This window comes from Paroedura picta, chromosome 1 (assembly GCF_049243985.1).
Source record: "Paroedura picta isolate Pp20150507F chromosome 1, Ppicta_v3.0, whole genome shotgun sequence".
NCBI lineage: Eukaryota > Metazoa > Chordata > Lepidosauria > Squamata > Gekkonidae > Paroedura > Paroedura picta.
The window spans coordinates 61,865,349-61,886,358 of record NC_135369.1 but is presented as its reverse complement, the minus strand read 5'-3'; the positions used below and the strand labels follow the sequence as shown (position 1 = coordinate 61,886,358).

Below are 21,010 nucleotides of genomic sequence, written 5' to 3'. Positions count from 1 at the left end.
GTTGTACTAGATGGCCTGTTTGGCCCCTTACAAATCTATGATTTTATGATTCTTTAATCTTGCTCAGGAGACTATACTAGGCAGAAGGAGGATTTTGGGCTCTGTTCTTTGAGATTGTTGTTGGGAACCCAACCTAGCCCTTTGGCTCCCCCTACATCTCATGTACACTGGAGGCTGTGAATAGGGCCTTTGAGGAGGATACAATTTTCACTGCTGTGGATGCTGACAGTACCACTGATATCTTTTTGATGGCTCCTAACAATATTTGTAACAATTTTTTTTTTGCCTTTAGGGCTGTGAAGGACTGGGTGTAATACCAAAGTTTCCTGCATTCTGCAGAGGATTGGACTAAATGAAGATGGAGGACACTTCTAATTCTCTGAATCTATGAATGAGTTGTTCATTTGTTCTTTATTTGGGAAAGGGTCTGATGTCTTCTAGTGTTTATTTGCTGTTTAGACAGCTTGATAGCCTCTGATAGCTTAATCAGACATCAACATTATTGCTGTCTAAATGGCTTCAAGGGATATGCCATTGACATAGCTGCATTTCAGATGCAACAGGCTTGCTAGAGAGGTGGTTTAGCTTCCAGTCCACTGAAAAGTTGACTGTCTTTTAGCTGTGCTGACAGTATCTGAACAATTCTGTGAAAGTGAATCAATTATTTACTAAATATTTACTTATTAGACTTTTATACCACCCTTCCCGCAAGCTGGCTCACGGTGGGGTACAATATAATAGATTATAAAATATTATAAAATAGGTAAAATTCAAATTTAAATTAATTAAAAATTAGCTAAAACAAACTGTTTAGCAGTGATAATTCATTTTTAGAACAGCGAATAATCTGGCAATGGTATAGGGCTTCTTCCAAAAATATTAGGTAAGTTACTAGGAAGAAAGGGCCTCAAAATAGGTAGGTGTTAATTTTGGTCCCAACCTAAGGCTTAGGGGAAGAGCTCTGTTACACAGATGTTGTGGAACTGTGCCAGCTCTGACAGAGCCCAAATGTGTTCTGGGAGTTCATTCTACCAAGTAGAAGCCAGGACAGAAGTGTCCTGGCCCTGATTAAGGCCATTACAGGATGCTCTTTGCGGGCAGTGACCACCAACAGGTTAGTATTCATAGAATCATAGAATAATATAGTTGGAAGTGACCTCTTGGGTCATCTAGTCCAACCCCCTGCACTGTCCAAGACACTCACAACCCTATTGTTCATTCACTGTAACCTGCCACCCCCTTTAACCTCCATAGAATCAGAATTCATAGGATGGAGTATTCTTCGGGGGGTATAGATAGAGAGATGGTCTCTCAGATATACAGAACCCGGACCGTGGATGGCCTTATGTGTAAGCACCAATACTTTAAACCTGTCTCAGAAGTCAACTGGGAATCAGTGCAACTGCTGGAGCACAGGTCTAATGTGGGCCATCCAAAGTGTGACTGTGAGGACCCTGGTCGCCACATTCTGGACCAGTTGCAATTTTTGGAGCAAATATAAGGGCAGACCCACATAGAGCAAGTTACAGGAGTCCATTCTAGAGGTGACCATCATGTGGATAACTGTGGCTAGGTGTTATGGGGCCTAGTAGGATGCTAAAAACAGTAGCCACACTACTCTCAAGACTTGTGTCTCCATGGATAACAAGGTGCCACACAGGTTTCTGGATGAGGTGTCTATGGATAGTTGGACCCCATCCAGATAGGATAAGCACACTTCCTTGTTTGGTCCTTTCTTATCCAACCACAGGACCTCTGTCTTTGAAGGGGTGAGTTTCAGGCAGCTCTGCTTGAGCCATCCCATCACTGCTTCCAGGCATCTGGCAAAGTTGTCTGGGGGTGTCTCCAGGTAGCTGTCCATCAGGAAGTAGAGATAGATGTCATCAGCATGTTGATGGCACCCCAGCCCAAACCCCTGGATCAGCTGGGCAAGAGGGCACATATATTAAACAAAGTTGGGGAGAGAATTGCACCTTGTGGCATCCCGCAGTGGAGGCGGTATTGGCGTGATTGCTTCTCACCGACAGCTATTCTCTGTCCTCCACCCCAGAGAAAGGAGATCAGCCACTGGAGGGCTGTCCCCTGTATTCCAGCGTTGGCAAGACAGCGAGCTAAGAGCTCATGATCAGCTATGTCAAACACTGCTGTAAGATCAAGCATCACAAGCAATGTCGACCCGCCCGGTCCAGTCATTAGACAGTGATTTCCTAATCAAGCCTATCTATAGTAAGAATGATACAGGTAGTGTTGGAAAATATTTAACAAATAAAATCTTTCTTACGCAGTCTCTAGTATAAGCAAAATTCTCTTTCAACAAAGAAGGATCACAAAAACAATTCAGAATGCTAAGCAAGCATCGACGGTCCCAGTCATCAGTTATACGGCCTCCATATACTACTTCTCCAGTTAAATAATGGAGTGCTGCCCAAGGAACATCTTCTTGCTTGTCAAGCAGTATCTCTAGCATCTGGATAGACACCTTGGAAGAAAAAGTTAAAATTGGGAAAGCTGTTTATAACTTCAACATTACTCCTATATTTTTTAAATATTAAACCTACAAGATCAAATTCTGCCTGCAAACGTTCCAACCACCAAAGTTGCTGCTAGCTTTGTATACCTTACTTTTTAATCTGACTTTTGCATACCTGACTTTTCAAACCCATATCAGTCCTTACCAGGTTTCATCTAGACTAGCCTTTCTCAATTTTTTAACTGTCAGGAAACCTCTGAAATGTTTTTCAGACTTTGAGAAACCCCGGAAGTAGCATGATTGTGCAGAGTATGGTTGAGAAGCATAGCTGTGTACGCACTCACCTGGGACCCCTCCCCTTCTCATCCCCTTCAGGCCCATCACTGGCCATATCAGGGAGCAGGTCAACACAGCCATATATGGTTGTATCAGCCAATAAATGTTTAACAATTTTAAAAAATACATTAAAATTAATTAACTCCCACTCATTCAGGAAACCCTTCCAGGGCCATCAAGATACCCCAGGGTTTCATGAAACCCTGATCTAGACTTTCAGGTTTAGATTCTTTTCACTGTCTGTTCCAAACCTCACACCGATCAAATTCAAACTCCAAATGCAGTCCCAAGCTACTATGCCCCCGAAACCTGATACAGCCTGCACATTATACATACTAAAGCAGTTGTTTCATCTTTCACAGCCACAGTAGCTAGACTGCACAGACACCCATGAATTGCACTGGTAGTGAATGGTTTTCTTATCTATGGTATTGTAGGGTCTCAGTGGACTCTGGACTCTTCATAACACTACTATTGAAGTCCTAGCCCTTTTTGCCTCATTGCCGTGTTAAAGTGTGCTGTAGTAGTTAGGGTGTCAGGCTAGGATCTGAGAGAACCAGGTTTAAATCCCCAATTCACCATGGAAGCTTGTCATAGAGAATGATGTAAACTACTTTGGGTTCCCACTGGGGAGAAGGTGGGGTATCAATGAGATAAACAAATAAAATTTAAATTACCATCTCTTTCTCTTACCTGTAGATCTGAAAAACTGAACTCATATGGAATATTCCAGCCTAAAGTTCCATATTTCTTTCTTTCATGGATGACAGCATTGAAAAAACACAGACTAAACAATAGCCTTTTCCATGATGGTCCACAGGTAGACTTGTTGAATATAACTTCTGTTACCTCTCCAGTGCCACTTATCCCAAATGTCTGAAGTAATTTTCCCTTCAGTCCTTGTGGGGATTCAATTACTATCTTTAAATAATAAGCAGATGATGTATATAGCATAAAGATACTGGCAAGATAAATGTCACTTTTACTAACAGTGCATTCCTGAGAACACTTTCTGGGAATAAGTCCCATTAAATAGACCAAAGTAAGATTCTAAGTATACCTGTAACAATGCAGTCCTAAGTAGAAGTATTGATTGATTGATTGATTGATTGATTGATTGATTGATTGATTGATTGACTGACTGACTGATTGATTGAATACCTGCCACTCCCAGACTGGCTGGCTCACGGTGGGTTACAATACTGAAACCCCTTTAAGAAAACCTCAGCAGCATTTAATCTGAGCCCACTCTCACCCACTTCCCAAGCTCAATGCATCCCCTCTATCCACCCTGTGCCTCAGGGAAAAAAATGGGAGTCAGCCTGTTGTCCCAGCTGTGGCAAGGAGGAGCTCATAGATCGTCATTGCCCAGGCCTCCACCAAATACCTGGTGGAAGATCTCCATGTTAGAGGCCCTGCAGAATTGCGAGAGCTCCTGCAGGGCTCTTAGCTTTTCCGGGAGCTCATTCCACCAGGTTGGGGCCAGGGCCAAAAAGGCCAAGCATACTTCCCTTGGGCCAGGGACCACCGACATGTGTGCACCTGCAGAGTGAATGGCCCTGTAGGGAGCATAAGGCGATAGGTAGTCCCTCAAGTACGTGAGGTCCAGACTTTGTGGGGCGCTGAAGGTCAGTACCAAAATCTTCTAAAGTCAATACCAAAACCTTCTAAAGCCATTGCCTTAAACAGATATAAAGTGCAACTCTGCTTAGGATTGCATAGCCGATCACCTATAAGTTGATTCTCATTACATGACATGGAAATTCCTGAAACCTGTGAGACTTACTTCTGTTTGAACCCAATACACAGGAAGTCAGTATTCTCCACTGACATAAACAGAACTTAAAAATGTATCTAGGTATATTGCTTATTTATTTGATTTTTTTTTACAATGTCCATTTTCATAAGTACAAGACAAAATTTATGTGGGCATTTCTGCACCCATTAAATGTAGTGAAATGCTTACCTTACAGCAGGGGTAGTCAAACTGCGGCCCTCCAGATGTCCATGGACTATGATTCCCATGAGCCCCTGCCAGCATTTGCTGGCAGGGGCTCATGGGAATTGTAGTCCATGGACATCTGGAGGGCCGCAGTTTGACTACCCCTGCCTTACAGAGTCGTTATATTCTGGCCCTTCCATATGACAATGCTGACATCCACCATCTGGGCAGTAACTGGCTAGCTACGTCCTCCATTTTAAAACACTAGTTGGGAATTGCATAAAGTAGATTCACCAACTTAAAAAGTGATAGCTAAGGCAGCGCAACCAGCAGGTAATGAGCAGAGGGAAGGTATGGAGGCTCAAACATGCTAAAAGTGCCTGCCTCGTTCCACCCTTGTACCTGCCTCCCTCTCCCTTGTTCCCGGGGATGGGAATGTCTTTTATAAAATGGCTAACATCCTGGAGCAATGAACAGGTGGACAAGCGTGTAGGCAATGGCAGAAATAATTTCTTCTAAAAATTGTAATACAAAGCATACCTCTCTAAAGTCCCGCCCCCCAAAATCAGGAACGAGGTTAATTTTTAGAAGTATCAAAGACTCATGATTCCATAAGGAGTGACATTCAAAAAGCACTATGCATCTATGATTAGATGCATAGGCATTTAAACACAGAAGTATAAATTAAAAAAAATTAATGGGCTTCGCGGGACTTTAAAACATGTCAGAAGGAAGAGAGTTGCTTATAAAGTGCCATTTCCAGCAGTAGTTGTGGAGGGTGAGATGCGTGAAAAGGTGGCAAACAAGGGTGACACAGCAAAAAGGTGAGGAGGGGCTTGGATGCGCGATAATATTTAGCGCTAAGTCATTCAGCTGGTGTGACACTGTTTTTACCCATGTGCAGAAATGCCCTGTAAGTCACTCTGTTCATGGCAGCTACTTTTTCCTAGGTCCAATAGTCCATCTGAATTATGTACCAAAAGACAATTCCACTTTTTTTTGCCAGGTGTGATGCGGACAAGAATAGTGCAATTTTGAATAGAACACCTCAGCTATTTTGAAATAGCAGTATAAGTAAGCTAGTCATTTTATTCTAAATTCTGACACGTGAATTGATATAGACTTCACAGAATAACAGAAATGTAGAACTAAACATCTGGGGGGAAAAGGTATAAAATGACAGATTTCTAGGTAAAATCCCCTCCAAATGTAAATAATGAACTATGATGACCTAGTCCCATTCCCTCACTCAGATGCATGATGTTCCATCCATTTTTTCTTCCTTTCTGACTGATCAGCACCTTTGATTTCCTCTTATTTGAAGATATATGACTGTACCAGCCTTTCACTTTATTTTATTTTAATGCTGACTCAGCCCAGAAACTTGATGGAAGAGACAGAATAACACTCTTAAACTTCTCAAAATGTCACATGAGAGGCATGGAATCATAGATGCATAGTTTTTTTAAATGCCAACCCTTATGGGATCATGAGTCTTTTGATACATCTAAAAATTAATATTGTTCCCGATTTTGAGGGGGGGGGGAGAAAAATTTTGAGAGGCATACTTTGTGTTAGAACTTTGAAAAAAATATTCCCAAACTCAAATGAGTATACTTATCTTTTGATTAGAGGTAACAGCATCATCGATTTCATTTGTATCTCCTGGTCCCTTGTTAGTCAGATCAGCAACTTTATAGTTGGCAGTTGAACAGAAAGTGACCACATGCTTCTAATTCTCTCAGTTAAGATAGACGTGATGGACTCCTATTCAAAGGTAGACTCTGTAACTTTACACTATCCCCTGAATTTTAGAAAATTAACTTGGGCTCCATTCTTGGTCCCTCAGATTGAGCAAGTGATAAATTCCCCCAAAATGCAAGATTTGAGACATAAGCTCCTTATAGCAGACTCCATTAACTCTATTTTGCAACTCTATGAGTCAGTAGTTGGGCTTTTTTATCACCTATCAAAACCTCCTAATAAGAACATCTCAACCCCTACTTGGTTTGATAAAGAATGCTTATTGAAAAAGAAACTATTAAGGCACTATTGCAATAAATCAAGATCTCTCGATAACCAATCCCACTATCTCAGAGCTAAAGCCGAATACCAGTCTCTTGTTGCTAAAAAAAATCCGAATTCCACAACAGAAACTGGAAATCATTAAACAAAGCACTAAATTCATCTGATAACTGGATATTCTGGAGAACTGTGACCAATGCCTTAACAAACAAGCCAAATAAAACTGTATGTCCTATTCCAGCTTCCAAAATGGATGGACCATTTTTCCACATTGTTCACATTACCGTCTTCACTAGACCCTCAACTATCCTTTGGACAATCCTCTTCCTTTCCCTGTTGGCCAAACGTTGAACCTGCTGAGATTTCGAAACTGATAGAATCTCTAAACCCTCATAAGTCACCCGGTCCAGATGGGATCCCTCCAGTCTTGATTATTCATTATGCTGACTGTGCCTCTAGCACATCTGTTTACAAAAATCAACCAAACAGGACTAGTCCCAGATTCATGGCTAAATTCTATCATAACCCCAATATACAAAAATGGAAAAATTGACCTTCCTAGTAACTACAGCCCCATCAGCTTATTGTCAGCTGTAGATAAGCTCTTTGCAAAATATCTGGCCACTAAACTTATAAACTGGACATCCAACAATTACATCATAGGGCCAGAGCAAATAAGATTTAGGAAGGGATACACTACCTTAGACCATTGTACTGTTTTAGCTTTTTTAAACCAGAAATACACCAAACCTAAGAGGGGCAAATTATTTGTTGCTTTTATTGATTTAAAAACAGCCTTTGACTCAGTTTCCAGAGAGAAACTCTGGATAAAATTAAACAATCTAGACATAGACCAGCGTCTACTATTTCTATTAAAACAGCTCCATCATAACAACCACTGCCAAGTCAAATATTCTGCTGAGGGAAATTTAACACCAAAAATCCAAATAAACATAGGAGTGAAGCAAGGTTGCATCCTTGCCCCTCAGTTATTTAACCTTTTCTTAAGTGACTTACCCTTCTATTTTGACAAATGGTCATCCCCCCATTCTTGGCAAAAGACCCACTCCACTTCTTTTATACGTGGATGACACAGTTATCTTATCTAGAACTCGAGTTGGCCTTATACGCTATCTCCAGTCATTCAGAGATTACTGTAGAGACAATCAACTAAAAATAAACTTTGAAAAAATGAAGATAATGGTATTTGCAAAGACCCGATATAAGTTTCCCTGGATAATAAATGGTAAGCATATAGAACAGGTCAATTACTACAAGTATTTAGGCATAAACTTTACTTATAATAGCAATTGGGCCAACCATAGAGAAAAAGCAATCAAATCTGGAAAAGGCCAGTTGTTCCTTTTAGCCAAGTTTTATCATCAAAAAGGCAACAAAAACCTTCAAGCAGCCATTAAAATCTACAATGCCAAAATAATTCCTCAGATTCTTTATGGAATCCCAATATGGATGGATGCATTTAATAATAAATTAGAGAACATCCAATATTTCTTTTTCAGAAATTTGCTAGGAGTCCCAAACTGTGTGGCAAATCATACACTTGTCGCGGAACTTGGCCAACAGAGTCTAGAAGCCCGGGCTTGGTTTCAGTCCTTTAAATACTGGTTAAAAATTCATTTCCATGCTCAAACGGGTAGTATGTTAATTAACCTTTTGAGTGACCCTTATTCTTTCATCTGGCTGGGCAAAATGTCAAAGAAACTTCAAATTATGTGTCTGGACATCTCAACCCTTAGTATGCAAGACAAAAGGACAATACTAAAACTAATATCACAGAGACTAGAAGATCAGGATACCCAGATTCTGGGCTCCTCTAACAACAGTGTATGTTCTCCCTGCTTCTGGGATATTCCCTTAACTTACAAATCCATGCCCATGTATCTCCAAATTTTGGAGATGCACCAGTTAAGAAGAGCATTTCTCGTAGCTCGCTTAAACATCTTTCCCTCAAATGTCACCCATGGTAGATTTTTGAAGATCCCTCCTCAGGAGAGATACTGTTTACATGGATGTCATGTCCCTGACATGTTGTACCATATACTTCTGGTGTGTCCTAAGTTTGAAGTATATCATCGCCCGTTAGCTAATTATCTGAAGAAATTGAAATTCAGCTGTGTTAATGAGAAACACTGGATTAAAATTATACTAAATGTGAGGGACTCAGCAACTATTATAAAAGTAGCAAACTTTTGACTGGCAGTTTTAAATGAAAATCTTTTACGATAGATTTTACATCTGGAACTGTTTGAAATTTTTGTTTTATGCTTTGTAATTTTATGCCAATAAAGGTACTCTGAATCTCAGGATGTTTGCCATTTTAAAAAAGAAATTCCCGTTCCCAGGAACAAGGAAGAGGGAGGCAGGTGCAAGGGCAGGACGAAGCAAGCAACTTTAGTGCGTTTGAGCCTCCATACCTTCCTTCTGGTGGTTGGCCGCAAGTTGTTCTCTGGTAGCTAACACTTTTTAGGCTGGTGAATCCACTTTATGCAGTTAACCAACTTGTGCTTTAAAATGGAGGATATAGCGAACTGTCAGCTGGTCAAATGCTGGATGTGGGTGACATGCAGAGTGGCCTGAATACAACGCATAAAATTGGTAAGCATTTCATGATTTTTATTGCGTGCAGAAAAGCCCTTAGTTTGGAATTAATTTGAGGCACAATCTTATATTGGAATTAACACATAATTGTATATTGGAGCCTATTACAATGATTAGCTAAAATAAACCTGAGAAAGCAAAATATTCAGTTTGGCAGACCAAACAGTAATTGTTTAGTTGTAGGAACTATTTCACATCTTACCTTAATGGCTTTCCGCAAGATAGACTCAGGAAAAGAAGGAACTGGTGTTGAACTTAACCATAACCTAAATTGAGGGTTTATGTTTGCATTTTCTTGGTTAAACCTATGAACAGAAATTGTTTAGGAGCACAATTGCGTTGCAGTGGATTATAAAACTTCTGTGAATAAAGTTCTATGCCATTAATCTGTTCTACAAGTACAGCCGTGACCTTACTGGAGACCACAGTTTATAGGCCAGGAGGCAAGGGGCAGCATGAGGAAGGTACACAGTGGTGTTCCAGGCTGCCATTGGGCAAATGGAGAAGGGTCATGTGAGACCAGAGGGTGCATGCATGCTGTGGCAGCTTGTAATGGCTGCAGAGCATGGAAGGCAAGTCACAGGCTGAGGGCTTGAAAGGGCTGGCACTCCATCCTCCAGCCTCTTTTGGGGCCCATTCATGAAGCTGCTTGCCCACCCCCTATTTTTTGCTATTGTCTTTAGATGGACTTTTAAAGGCCTAGGTTGCATGTTGTACATGTTGGATGCATAATTTTCTATCACAGCTGGCAGTTGTGGGTATTGGAATAGATCAATATTGGGGGTGAGGAGCTACAATGGCAGGCATGCAGGCCAGCTGGCTCACATCACCAGGTGGTAGAGTGACCATGCAGAGGCTGGTGCCCTGCATGTCCTGTCAATCTGCCACTCTGCAACAGGTTCCAGCAGATGGTCTGGAAGAACCAGACCGCTTGATGGTGGGATCTGTCCCCATGCTACGCCAATGCTACTTGTGGTCTATACATAATAAATTAAGCTGTGGCCTCTGTTATCACCATTAAAAGTCTGGTATGTGTTCATTCTCCACAGCTGCATACATATCCCTCCTTGACAAGATTTTCTTCAATTACAAGGGGAATAACCACTGTCCTCCTCACATATGATCATCTCCTAAATAACTACTCATCTTCTGTCCAGTGACACCAAGCTTCTGCTGGCTCAAGAATTCTCAGAAAACATCTGTTTCTTTTGGGGCTTTTTTAAAGCAACTTGAAATAAACAAAATTCTCATGCAGTCCTCGCTATTGGATTCCAACACCTACTTTCTACACACTACCATTTTGGTTGGATGCCTGCACTGATTTTAAGGCTTCTCCTTACCTAGCTCCTAAGGATGCTGGGTTACTTGGATCATTTATGTGCTTCAAAAACAAGATCCAAGAACCTTAGCAACGGATAGCATGTTTAAGGATTTAACAGAGTATCTTGGGCAGTTGTCAGAAATTTTTTCTGCTGCTGGTTCCCCACCCCTTTGTCCAGGAACCAAAAAAGATTGCTAAAAAGGGGAATGTCTGTTCCCCACTCCTTCATAATCACATGTTTGCTTAGATGACTGACAGAGAGGACTGGCAGGCAGTGGGCATGAACCCCATCATGAAGGTTTAGGTTGGGTTTGTACTCACTGAGCTATGCAAGCCCCTTCGCCACATCAAGGCAGCGATCCTTGAAGGGGGTGATTTACATAGTGTAAGTCAATGCAAAACTTTCTGAACTGCAAGGAGTTGAAATCAAAACATCTCCATTCCAAAATTCCAGTACAGTAAATTGCATTGAAGACATATATTCAACCCTTGGATTTTAATGGCTAGTTCAAACAAACAAACAAACAAACAAACAAACAACACATTTTACCTAAGTAAGCAACTGTGTTGATAAACTTTGGTGTGCACTGATTGCTTTGATGGAGACAGTAATTTTTATTAATTTTTTTCAAGTGGCCCAAATACAGAAATGACATCTACTTTAGTCACATATATGCAGAATTCACATTATATTGTGCTCATAAGACTATTTGAAGACACTATTATGTGAAAAAAGAAAGTATATGTTATGTAAAGTCCAAAAGCTCTCAAGATTAGTGGTAATGAGGGATAAAATACTTTGGAATGGAGAACATAACAGTAGAAGTTAAAGTACTGAGACAATACACTGTTGGTTACTCCATAAGAAATAGATATCAAATATGGAATCTGTGAAATTGTTCGTTCCAGATAAGGGCAACCATTCGTTCTTATTAAAACCTTTATTCCCTACTGTACTTCCCTTCACCATTAATTGGGTGATCACTACTACCATCTCTAGCAACAATTTGAAACAATTGCAGGCAATCTCAGATGCATAGCTGCAGAAAAAATTTAAAAATATATAATTCTTGAATAGCAAATATCATATCCAACCCACACTTGCAGCTGTGTCAAATGAGGAATTTATATATATATTTTGAAGGAATATACATGGGTCTTTGGGGGAAAAGATGCACATAGCTGAGTCTCAAAAGTCTTATGAAGCATTAAAGTTAGCCGGCTCTGGTCGCTTACCCATGTGAAAACAAACTGCAGATACAAATAAATAGAAATTGCACTCACAAATCAACAGCTGTGCAAAGCCTAGGCATAAATGATGGGGCAAGATGACAATTCTGAAGGAATGCCCACTGTCCAGTAAGAATCTGTGCTTTATATATCAATTCTTCAGCTTTGGTCTCTTGTCCACGTCCTAAAGACATCATTTTTACATGTTCAGTGTTTCCTTTTATTTCCTGAGCAAGGCGCAAAAGGAGAGCTGCAGCATCCACTCCTGTGTAATAATACCAATTTGATTGATGCCCAGTTCCAGAAATTTTCTAACTTTAGATTTAGCAAGTCACATCTTAAAATACTTGGCTAATGAAAAGAGCGGGAATGAATATTCCATGTAAATGTATGTCACCTTATTAAAGAACTACTGGAGACCTAACAGAGCATATTTAATTAACACAATTCTATCATATTGGCTGCTTATATGCTTTTTGAGGAGGTAATAATTTGTACCTCTATTTTCTGTGTTACTCTGCTAAGAGGTTTACTTCATGATTCATGAGAAAAAATAAATAGAACGTAAAAAGAAGTAATTAAGCAATAGTTGCCTAATACAATGTTACTCTTTAAGCTATTATTTGTAGAAATATTGTGTACATGAGCTCCCCTTCAGCTAAACAGCTAATTTAGATTATATACTGTCAGTGGGCCTTAGTCATGATTAGGGGCCATATTTTTTAAATCTATCAACAAAAATAATAAATTACAAATTAATTTTAACTTAATCATTATCAATGTATGTTACTTACCTTGAGTATGTATAAGAATTAGTGGAGTTGTACTGTCAGATTCTTCATACATTTCTTTCAAATTACTCCCTCCAGCAGAAAGATACTTGGATCCAAGTTTCTCAGATACAAATTCTCGTAGTGCATTGTTTAAGCATTTTGGTCGAAGAACTTTTATCTACCAAAACCACAAGTGATTATTATAACCAAATTTATTTATTTATTTAATTTTTATACCACCCTTCCATATGGCTCAGGGCAGTTTACATATAACGTCACGGGGGGGGGGGGGGGGATACATGGAACGACCTAACATATAACATAGTCAAAAATAACATCAACAATAATCCAACAGTGATTCTGAATCTTAATCAATAACAATATAATGGGAATGATAGATAGACCCCCAGAGAGGCCAGTCTGGTTCAGGACATGGATGTCTGAGGGGGGATCTATGGATGTTGTTGGGTTTGGCTGGTCTCAGGCAAATGCCTGGTGGAGGACCTCCCTTTTGCAAAGTTGTGGGAGTTCAGGCAGGGCACTGACCTCTTCAGGAAGCTCATTCCACCAGGTGGGGGCCAGGATAAAAAAAGCTCAGGCCCTTGTTGAGGACCGACATGCTTGTTAGGGGCCAGGGATCAACAGCCAGTTGGAGGTGGTGGAGCATAATGCTCTTTTGGGGGTATAGGCAGAGAGATGGTCTCTCAGGTACACTGGGCCCAGAAAGCATATGGCCTTGAAGGTAAGAACCAAAATCTTAAGCCTGATCTGGAATTCAATTGGGAGCCAGCTGAGTTGTTGAAGTATAGGCTGGATGTGGGATCTCCACAGTGTATTGGTGAGAAACCTGGGCGTGGCATTCTGAACCAATTGCAGTTTCTGGGTCAAGGATAAGGATAAGAGCGCTAGTAGCTTGGCTTGGCATAGATGGTTGAAGGCCTGCCCAGTTACTCTTGTGACCAGTGCCTCCATGGAAAGGGGGTGTCTAGGATCACACCCAGGTTTCTGGCAGAATGGGCTATTGCTAGACACATTCTGTCCAGGTTAGGTAAGCGAGCTTCCACAGGACCTCTGTCTTTCAAGGATTGAGCTTCAGACGACTCTGCTTGAGTCATTTCGTCACTGCTTCCAGGCATCTGGCAAATTGTACTTATGTTGAAATTAAAAATATATATATTACAATACTATTTTTGCATTCTATCCGTTCTATGAAAATTTTTGTTGCTCCATATAGATCAAATTTTTAAACAAGAACCCCCCTGGTCAATGGTGTCCTGCTTTACCAATGTTAAAAACTGGTCACCTTAAAGTAATGGTAACTGGAACAAACACACACATTTTACTCTACTAATTACAGTCCCCATCTCTCCCATTTGTTGTTAGCTCCTTGTCTTATACCCTACAAGGCAGGTTAGGCTGAAAATGTGTGATTGGTTCAAGGTCACCCAGAATCTGAACCTGAGTGATCCCAGATCCTAATCTGAAACTCTACAACGACACTGCACTGGCTTATGTGGGATGGCTGCAGTACCCAGAAGCTAGACCTGGGTGAGTCTGACAAGTTGTGTGGTATCTAGTTGCCTGGTGCTGACAGACCTGGTCTCAATGAATCCTCCCTCCAAGGATCTGTAAAAGGCCTTCCCCCTCCCTTCTCCTTTTTTTCCTCCTGATAGAAACCAAGTGTGAAGCTGCTGATACTGTTGTGGTTGCTTAGCAACAGCCACTAAGGGCATTCATTTCTTAAAGCTACAGGCTTCTATCATTTTGTAGATTTTTAATTACCCAGTCTCTACCTGGAAAAAACTATGGCCCAAGTTTCTGGTGCCTGCCACTAGGCTGATCCCAGTTGTGTGGTATACAAGGACTTGCAGGGAATACTCCCCCCCCCCTTGTGCCCTCTTGCCCACACTGTTTTTTCTTTTCCTCCTCTGGGCAACTATCATATCTTCACCTCCCACTGTTTCCTTCTTTCCTTCCCACTCACACACCAGTCTACCTCTTAACTGCCCCCCCATCTTCAGTTTCTTAAAAAATGTTTTTACTTCATTTATACCCCACCTTTCTTCCCAAGTAGGACCCTAAGCAGCTTATATCATTCTCCTCTCCTCCATTTTAGCTTCACAAGTTATACTGAATTAAATATCTATAGATTTGGTTCTGGTCAGAATTAGGTCTATTTATAATAATGGAAATTGAAGTCAATGCAGTTTAAAAGTGCTTAATTGAGGCTAAGTTGTGTCAAGGTCTTCAATATCATAACTCCCAGTGCCAATGATCAGTTTGGTAGGGAAGTAAAAAGACATCTTCATATGTGATATGTTACATACCAAGAATTGCTATATATGAAGATCTGAATAAAAATGTCCATAGCTATAATAACTCTGAAGAACATTTGTGGCAATTAAAAAAACAAAACAAAACCCTGTTGTGCTTCAAAGGGTATGCAAAGCTCTTTAGAAATGTTTGCTATTGTATAAACCTTGACTTTTCCAACACTCTTGAAAACCAAATTTGGCTGAGAGTTTGTACAATATAAATGTTTAAAATAAAGAAAATAGTACATAAAGATTGTGATATATTCCCAGAGCTTTAACATGCATATTTTCTTTTTTCTTAGGCAGAAGGAAGATGGGGCAATATTGTTTTTTTGTTTTAATAATATGGCACCTTCATTGTACATGGTTTTACAGTATAACATACAAGCAAAAAGACAAGTTTTCAAAATGGAGAGGCAAAAACAAAAATTGGGAGAAAGGAGGATAAAGGTAATCAGAAAAAATATACACAAATGCCACTGTATATATGTAAAGGCTCAGTCTTAAGACACACGTTACATGAAATTCCTATCTTGGTGACTTTACTTGTGAGAGGAAAAGAAATGATCACTGGGGAAGACAGCCTTCCTTCCTTCATTGGTTAAGAGCTGTGACTTTTAATCTGGCAAGTTAGTTTTGCTGCACCACTCCTTCACATGCTGCCAGCTGGGTGACCTTGGGCTTGTCACAGCACTGATAAAGCTGTTCTGACTGAGCAGTAATTTCAGGGCTCTCTCAGCCTCACCTACCTCACAGGGTGTCTGTTGTGGGGAGAGGAAAGGGAAGGTGAATGTAAGTACCTACAGGTTACTAGGCACTGTAGATCAATCATCAGAAAGGCCAAAGCTGAGAGTGAGCTAAGATTGGCCAGGGAAGCCCATTGTAACAAGAAAAGATTTTTCAGTTATGTGAGGAGCAAACGTAAAGTAAAGGAGGCAATAGGCCCACTGTTGGGTGCGGATGGACAAACTCTAACGGAGGATGCAGAGAAAGCAGAAAGGCTTAGTGCCTATTTTACATCTGTTTTTTCCTACAGGTCAAAGTGTTTAGGCACATCTAGAGATGGCTGTAGCCAAAGGATAGGGTCTGGGTGGCAGGTTAACATGGATAGAGAGGCTGTCGAGAGGCATTTAGATGCACTGGATGAGTTCAAATCCCCTGGTCTGGATGAAATGCACCTGAGAGTACTCAAAGAACTTTCCAGAGAACTTGCACAGCCCTTGTCCATCATCTTCGGAACCTCTTTAAGGACTGGAGATGTCTCGGAGGACTGGAAGAGAGCAAACGTTATTCCGATCTTCAAAAAAGGGAGGAAGGATCACCCGGGAAACTACAGACCAGTGAGTCTGACCTCTGTTGTGGGGAAGATAATGGAGCAGATATTAAAGGGAGAGATCTGCAAACATCTGGAGGACAATTTGGTGATCCAAGGAAGTCAGCATGGATTTGTCTCCAACAGGTCCTGCCAGACCAACCTGGTTTCCTTTTTTGACCAAGTAACAGGTTTGCTGGACCGGGGGAATTTGGTTGATGTCATTTACTTGGATTTTAGTAAAGCTTTTGGCAAGGTTCCCCATGATGTTCTGATGGATAAGTTGAAGGACTACAATCTGGATTTTCAGATAGTTAAGTGGATAGGGAATTGGTTAGAGAACCGCACTCAAAGAGTTGTTGTCAATGGTGTTTCATCAGACTGGAAAGAGGTGAGTAGAGGGGTAACTCAGGGCTAGGTGCTCGGCCCGGTACTTTTTAACATATTTATTAATGATCTAGATGAGGGGGTGGAGGGAATACTCATCAAGTTTGCAGATGACACCAAATTGGGAGGACTGGCAAATACTCTGGAAGATAGAGACAGAGTTCAACGAGATCTGAACACAATGGAAAAATGGGCAAATGAGAACAAGATGCAATTTAATAAAGATAAGTGTAAAGTAAAAATGAAAAGCATGCCTACTGGATGGGGGATTCGCTTCTAGGTAACACTGTGTGTGAACGAGACCTTGGGGTACTTGTGGATTGTAAACTAAACATGAGCAGGCAGTGTGATGTAGCGGTAAGAAAGGCAAATGCCATTTTGGGCTGTGTCAACAGAGGCATCACATCAAAATCACAAGATGTCATAGTCCCATTGTATACGGCACTGGTCAGACCACACCTGGAGTACTGTGTGCAGTTCTGGAGGCCTCACTTCAAGAAGGACGTAGATAAAATTTAAAGGGTACAGAGGAGAGCGACGAAGATGATCTGGGGCCAAGGGCCCAAGCCCTATGAAGATAAGTTGAGGGACTTGGGAATGTTCAGCCAGGAGAAAAGGAGGCTGTGAGGGGACATGATAGCCCTCTTTAAGTATTGGAAAGGTTGTCACTTGGAGGAGGGCAGGATGCTGTTTCTGCTGGCTGCAGAGGAGAGGACACTCAGTAATGGGTTTAAACTTCAAGTACAATGATATAGGCTAGATATCAGGAAAAAAATTTTCACAGTCAGAGTAGTTCAGCAGTGGAATAGGCTGCCTAAGGAGGTGGTGAGCTCCCCCTCACTGGCAGTCTTCAAGCAAAGGTTGGATACCCACTTTTCTTGGATGCTTTAGGATGCTTAGGCCTAATCCTGCGTTGAGCAGGGGGTTGGACTAGATGGCCTGCATGGCCCCTTCCAACTCTATGATTCTAAGCCGCTTTGAGACTCCTTCGGGTAGAGAAAAGCAGCATATAAAACCCAATTCTTCTTCATTCAGGATGATTAATTTTGCTTTGCTCTAAATAGTAGGAGGGGGGAGAGAATTGGTAGTTTGATTCTAAATTTCTGTAGTAGATACTAATAGCATAATCACAAGCAGAATTACACCTTTCTATATCCATTGAAATTGATAGCATTAGAATTATGTTAGCAGCCAGACTTCACACTTTGGGGGGGACAACAAATCAAAATCAGGGTCCAATGGCGCCTTTAAGACCAACAAAGATTTATTCAAGGCGTGAGCTTTCGAGTGCAAGCACTCTTCCACTGGACTCTTATTTTGTTTTGTCGTGCTGCTTCAGATCAACACGGCTACCCATTTGAATCTAACTTTGAGAGGAAGTTTGCCTACAAACAGCATTCATCAAAGTTGCCAGCACTTGGCTATAGAATTGTTTTGCAATAGTTTCTCTGTGCTGGAGCTGGACAAATGTATGTCAGTTTCCCCCCAAATTGACCAGTAATATCTGCACCCACCCAGAAAGCAGGTAATGTACTCTCCAACCAAGTGCCATGCTTTCCAGGAGCTGCCTGGATTCCTCAGATGACAACATTATGGACCCTCAAGGGTATTCAAGCACTGGCTTTTCTCTCTCTGCTATAGAAACAATACGCATCTGGAGGTCAATGGTGCACCTAAGAATGTTACTAATTTTATTATCTTTTTAAGTGCCTCTTCCTTCCTTCCTACAGAATTCCATTAATCCTGATTAGCATACCTGCCATACCTAGGCCATTTCCTGTCCTCTAATTCCAGGGTTGTCAAGATCCCATTTATATTTCTGCCATATTCAGGTGATGTAACCATGTATTTGATCCCAGCAGCCAGCTCAAGGTTGACTCAGCCCTCCATCATTCCGAGGTCGGTAAAATGAGTACCCAGCTTGCTGGGGGGTAAACGGTAATGACTGGGGAAGGCTCTGGCAAACCACCCCATATAGAGTCTGCCATGAAAACGCTAGAGGGCATCACCCCAAGGGTCAAACATGACCTGGTGCTTGCACAGGGGATACCGTTAACTTTAACCATGTATTTGTCCTTTGCTTGGAAAACTCATCAAGGGTCCACCCAGAGTTATCACAGGTATTTCCTCTGTCTTGGGATACCTCAAGGACCTCATGCAATGTTCTGATCACACTGGATAAGAATATCACCCACCGTTTAGGTTTCCTTAATATATACATACAATCTCCTTCATCTCTAGGGCCTACAGCACCAAACCTCAGCCTCCATATTTGGTTTATTTAGATTGATTTTTCAATTAAAAACCATTTTCATTTATTTCAATGGGCTTCTGTGTGAGTTTCTAAGGGAATAAAACTTGGTATACACAGAAGGAGATCCCATAGTTACCTGCTTCTTGCTAAATCTCCGTATAACTTGTTAATTCTCCCATCTAAATTCAGGAGACATTCTAATTTGAGTAACATTGAAGGCTGTAAAATTTTTAAAGAATTGCATAGTGAATTCATAAGCATGTTACTTTTTTTTAAATCATTCTGCTTGCCTCCATTTAAGCCTTACAGCAGTGGTCCCCAACCTGCGGGTCGCGGCCTGGTGCCGGGCTGCGAAGGCCATGGCGCCGGACCGCAGCTCCCTCTCCCCGCCCCCCCGCAGTAAAAAACTTCCCAGGCCGCAAGCTTGCGGCCCGGGAAGCTTCTTACTGCGGGAGGGCGGGGAGAGGGAATCAGGGCCGGGCCGCGCGGCCGCGCGGGCACGGCCCGCGGGCGTGGCCCACGGGGGCGCAGCCCGATGAGCAGGCGCGGCACGCGCGGGCGCGGCCCAATGCCCTGCCGGTCCCCAGCCTCAGAAAGGTTGGGGACCACTGCCTTACAGCAGCCCTCTGAGGTAGGCTTAGGCTGAGAATGCCTGACTGGCCCAGGGTCACCCAGAAAGCTTCTATGGCAGACCAGGGATTTGAACCGGGACCACCTGGGTGCCAGAGGGACATCCTAATCGCTCCCCCACAGGGGCAGTAAGGCTCTAAGGAAGGGCAGAACTTGGCTGAAAAGCTGTGGTCCTCAGCTCTTCATCAGGTGCAACAATGTGGGTCTGAAGGCTCTGTGCTTTGTGGGCCCTGAAAGGGCGGGCCACAGAAAGAGACCTGGGTGGGGGCACCAAGCCTGGCTCCCCAGCCCCCCATTGCTTCAGCTTAGCAAGAGCAATTCCCTCCAACATCTGAGGGGGGCCAGCCCCCCTGACAGGCTCCTAGCCCCAAGGATCCCCTTGGCAGCAGAGGGGGGGCTGCCAACTCAAGAGCTTCCAGGCCCACGTCTCCTCCCCTTCCGGTGGTGCCCCAGGGTGCAGAAGCCGGCAGCGCAGAGGGCGGGGGAGCTGTGGGATTCCGCTCCCTAGAAGCCAGCAGGGCAGGGGGCTGGGATAGTGGCCTGGAGGGGGGAGCGGAGCTGGCTTTCTTGAGGGAGGGACCCCCTGCCCCTTCAGTGCTCGCCATGAACAGCCTGTGCGAGGCCTCCCTCTGCCCAGGAGCTGACCAGGAAGCATCAAGGGGTATGGAGGAAGGGGAGATTGAGCATGTTACTTTCAACCAGTTAAAAGATTCCACTTATTTAATACACATTAAGGTATTTGTTCTGCATTTCTTTTAAAATACATCCACTATTTTTATTGCTACACCTGATTGTTCTTCAGCCCATAAATTAACCAAAGAAGGCTATCTAAATTACCAGATGGGTTAATCTATTGTAACAATATAAAATATAAGTCTTGAGGCATCTTCTTAAGGAATAACATTTATTCCAGCATGACCTTCTTTTAGAACAAAGACACTTCACTTTACTTACTAAGATAAGTCTTTCAAATGAAGAAAGATTCTCCCAAGGAAAATGTAAAGATGCACAATCCTGATAAAAACTTCCTTTTGGAACACCAAACTGCAATTCTGTAGTTATTTAAATAAGAGACAACGTACTACTTGAATATCTGAATATACAATCATAAAAATGTATTTATTTTTGATGTGGAACATCTACTGGCTCAGTCCCTATAACCAAAATGATAATGGACGTGACGTCTGTTGTCCCGCCTTACAGAGTGCCCCAGTAGATGGCCCAGTAGATTTCCCTCTTGTAAAGAATCCTGCTATTAGAGAAATGGAGAGTGAACTTTGTACAGACTAAGATATCTGGCAGCTCACTTGATGCAGGGGAAAGTCCCTGAGAGGTGGCCCAAACAGGGAAGATGCCCCCACTATGTGCCTGAAAATGAACAAGACTAAAGATAAGG

General features: G+C 42.1%; 1 protein-coding gene across 4 annotated transcripts in view; it reads right to left on the bottom strand.

The window, feature by feature from the left end:
• The window catches only part of DNAH14 (dynein axonemal heavy chain 14), a 291,965-nt gene that overhangs the window by 26,413 nt on the left and 244,542 nt on the right, over positions 1-21,010 (bottom strand). For 3 of the 4 annotated variants that reach the window (XM_077340659.1, XM_077340680.1, XM_077340689.1), the window contains 6 exons: positions 20,569-20,666; positions 12,738-12,894; positions 11,998-12,208; positions 9,595-9,697; positions 3,500-3,727; positions 2,282-2,479 (listed from right to left, as the gene is read on the bottom strand). In XM_077340659.1, coding sequence (XP_077196774.1) covers positions 2,282-2,479; positions 3,500-3,727; positions 9,595-9,697; positions 11,998-12,208; positions 12,738-12,894; positions 20,569-20,666 — 995 coding nt within the window. The remainder of the gene's footprint in view (positions 1-2,281; positions 2,480-3,499; positions 3,728-9,594; positions 9,698-11,997; positions 12,209-12,737; positions 12,895-20,568; positions 20,667-21,010) is intronic. The other variant, XM_077340670.1, reaches the window with a different exon arrangement.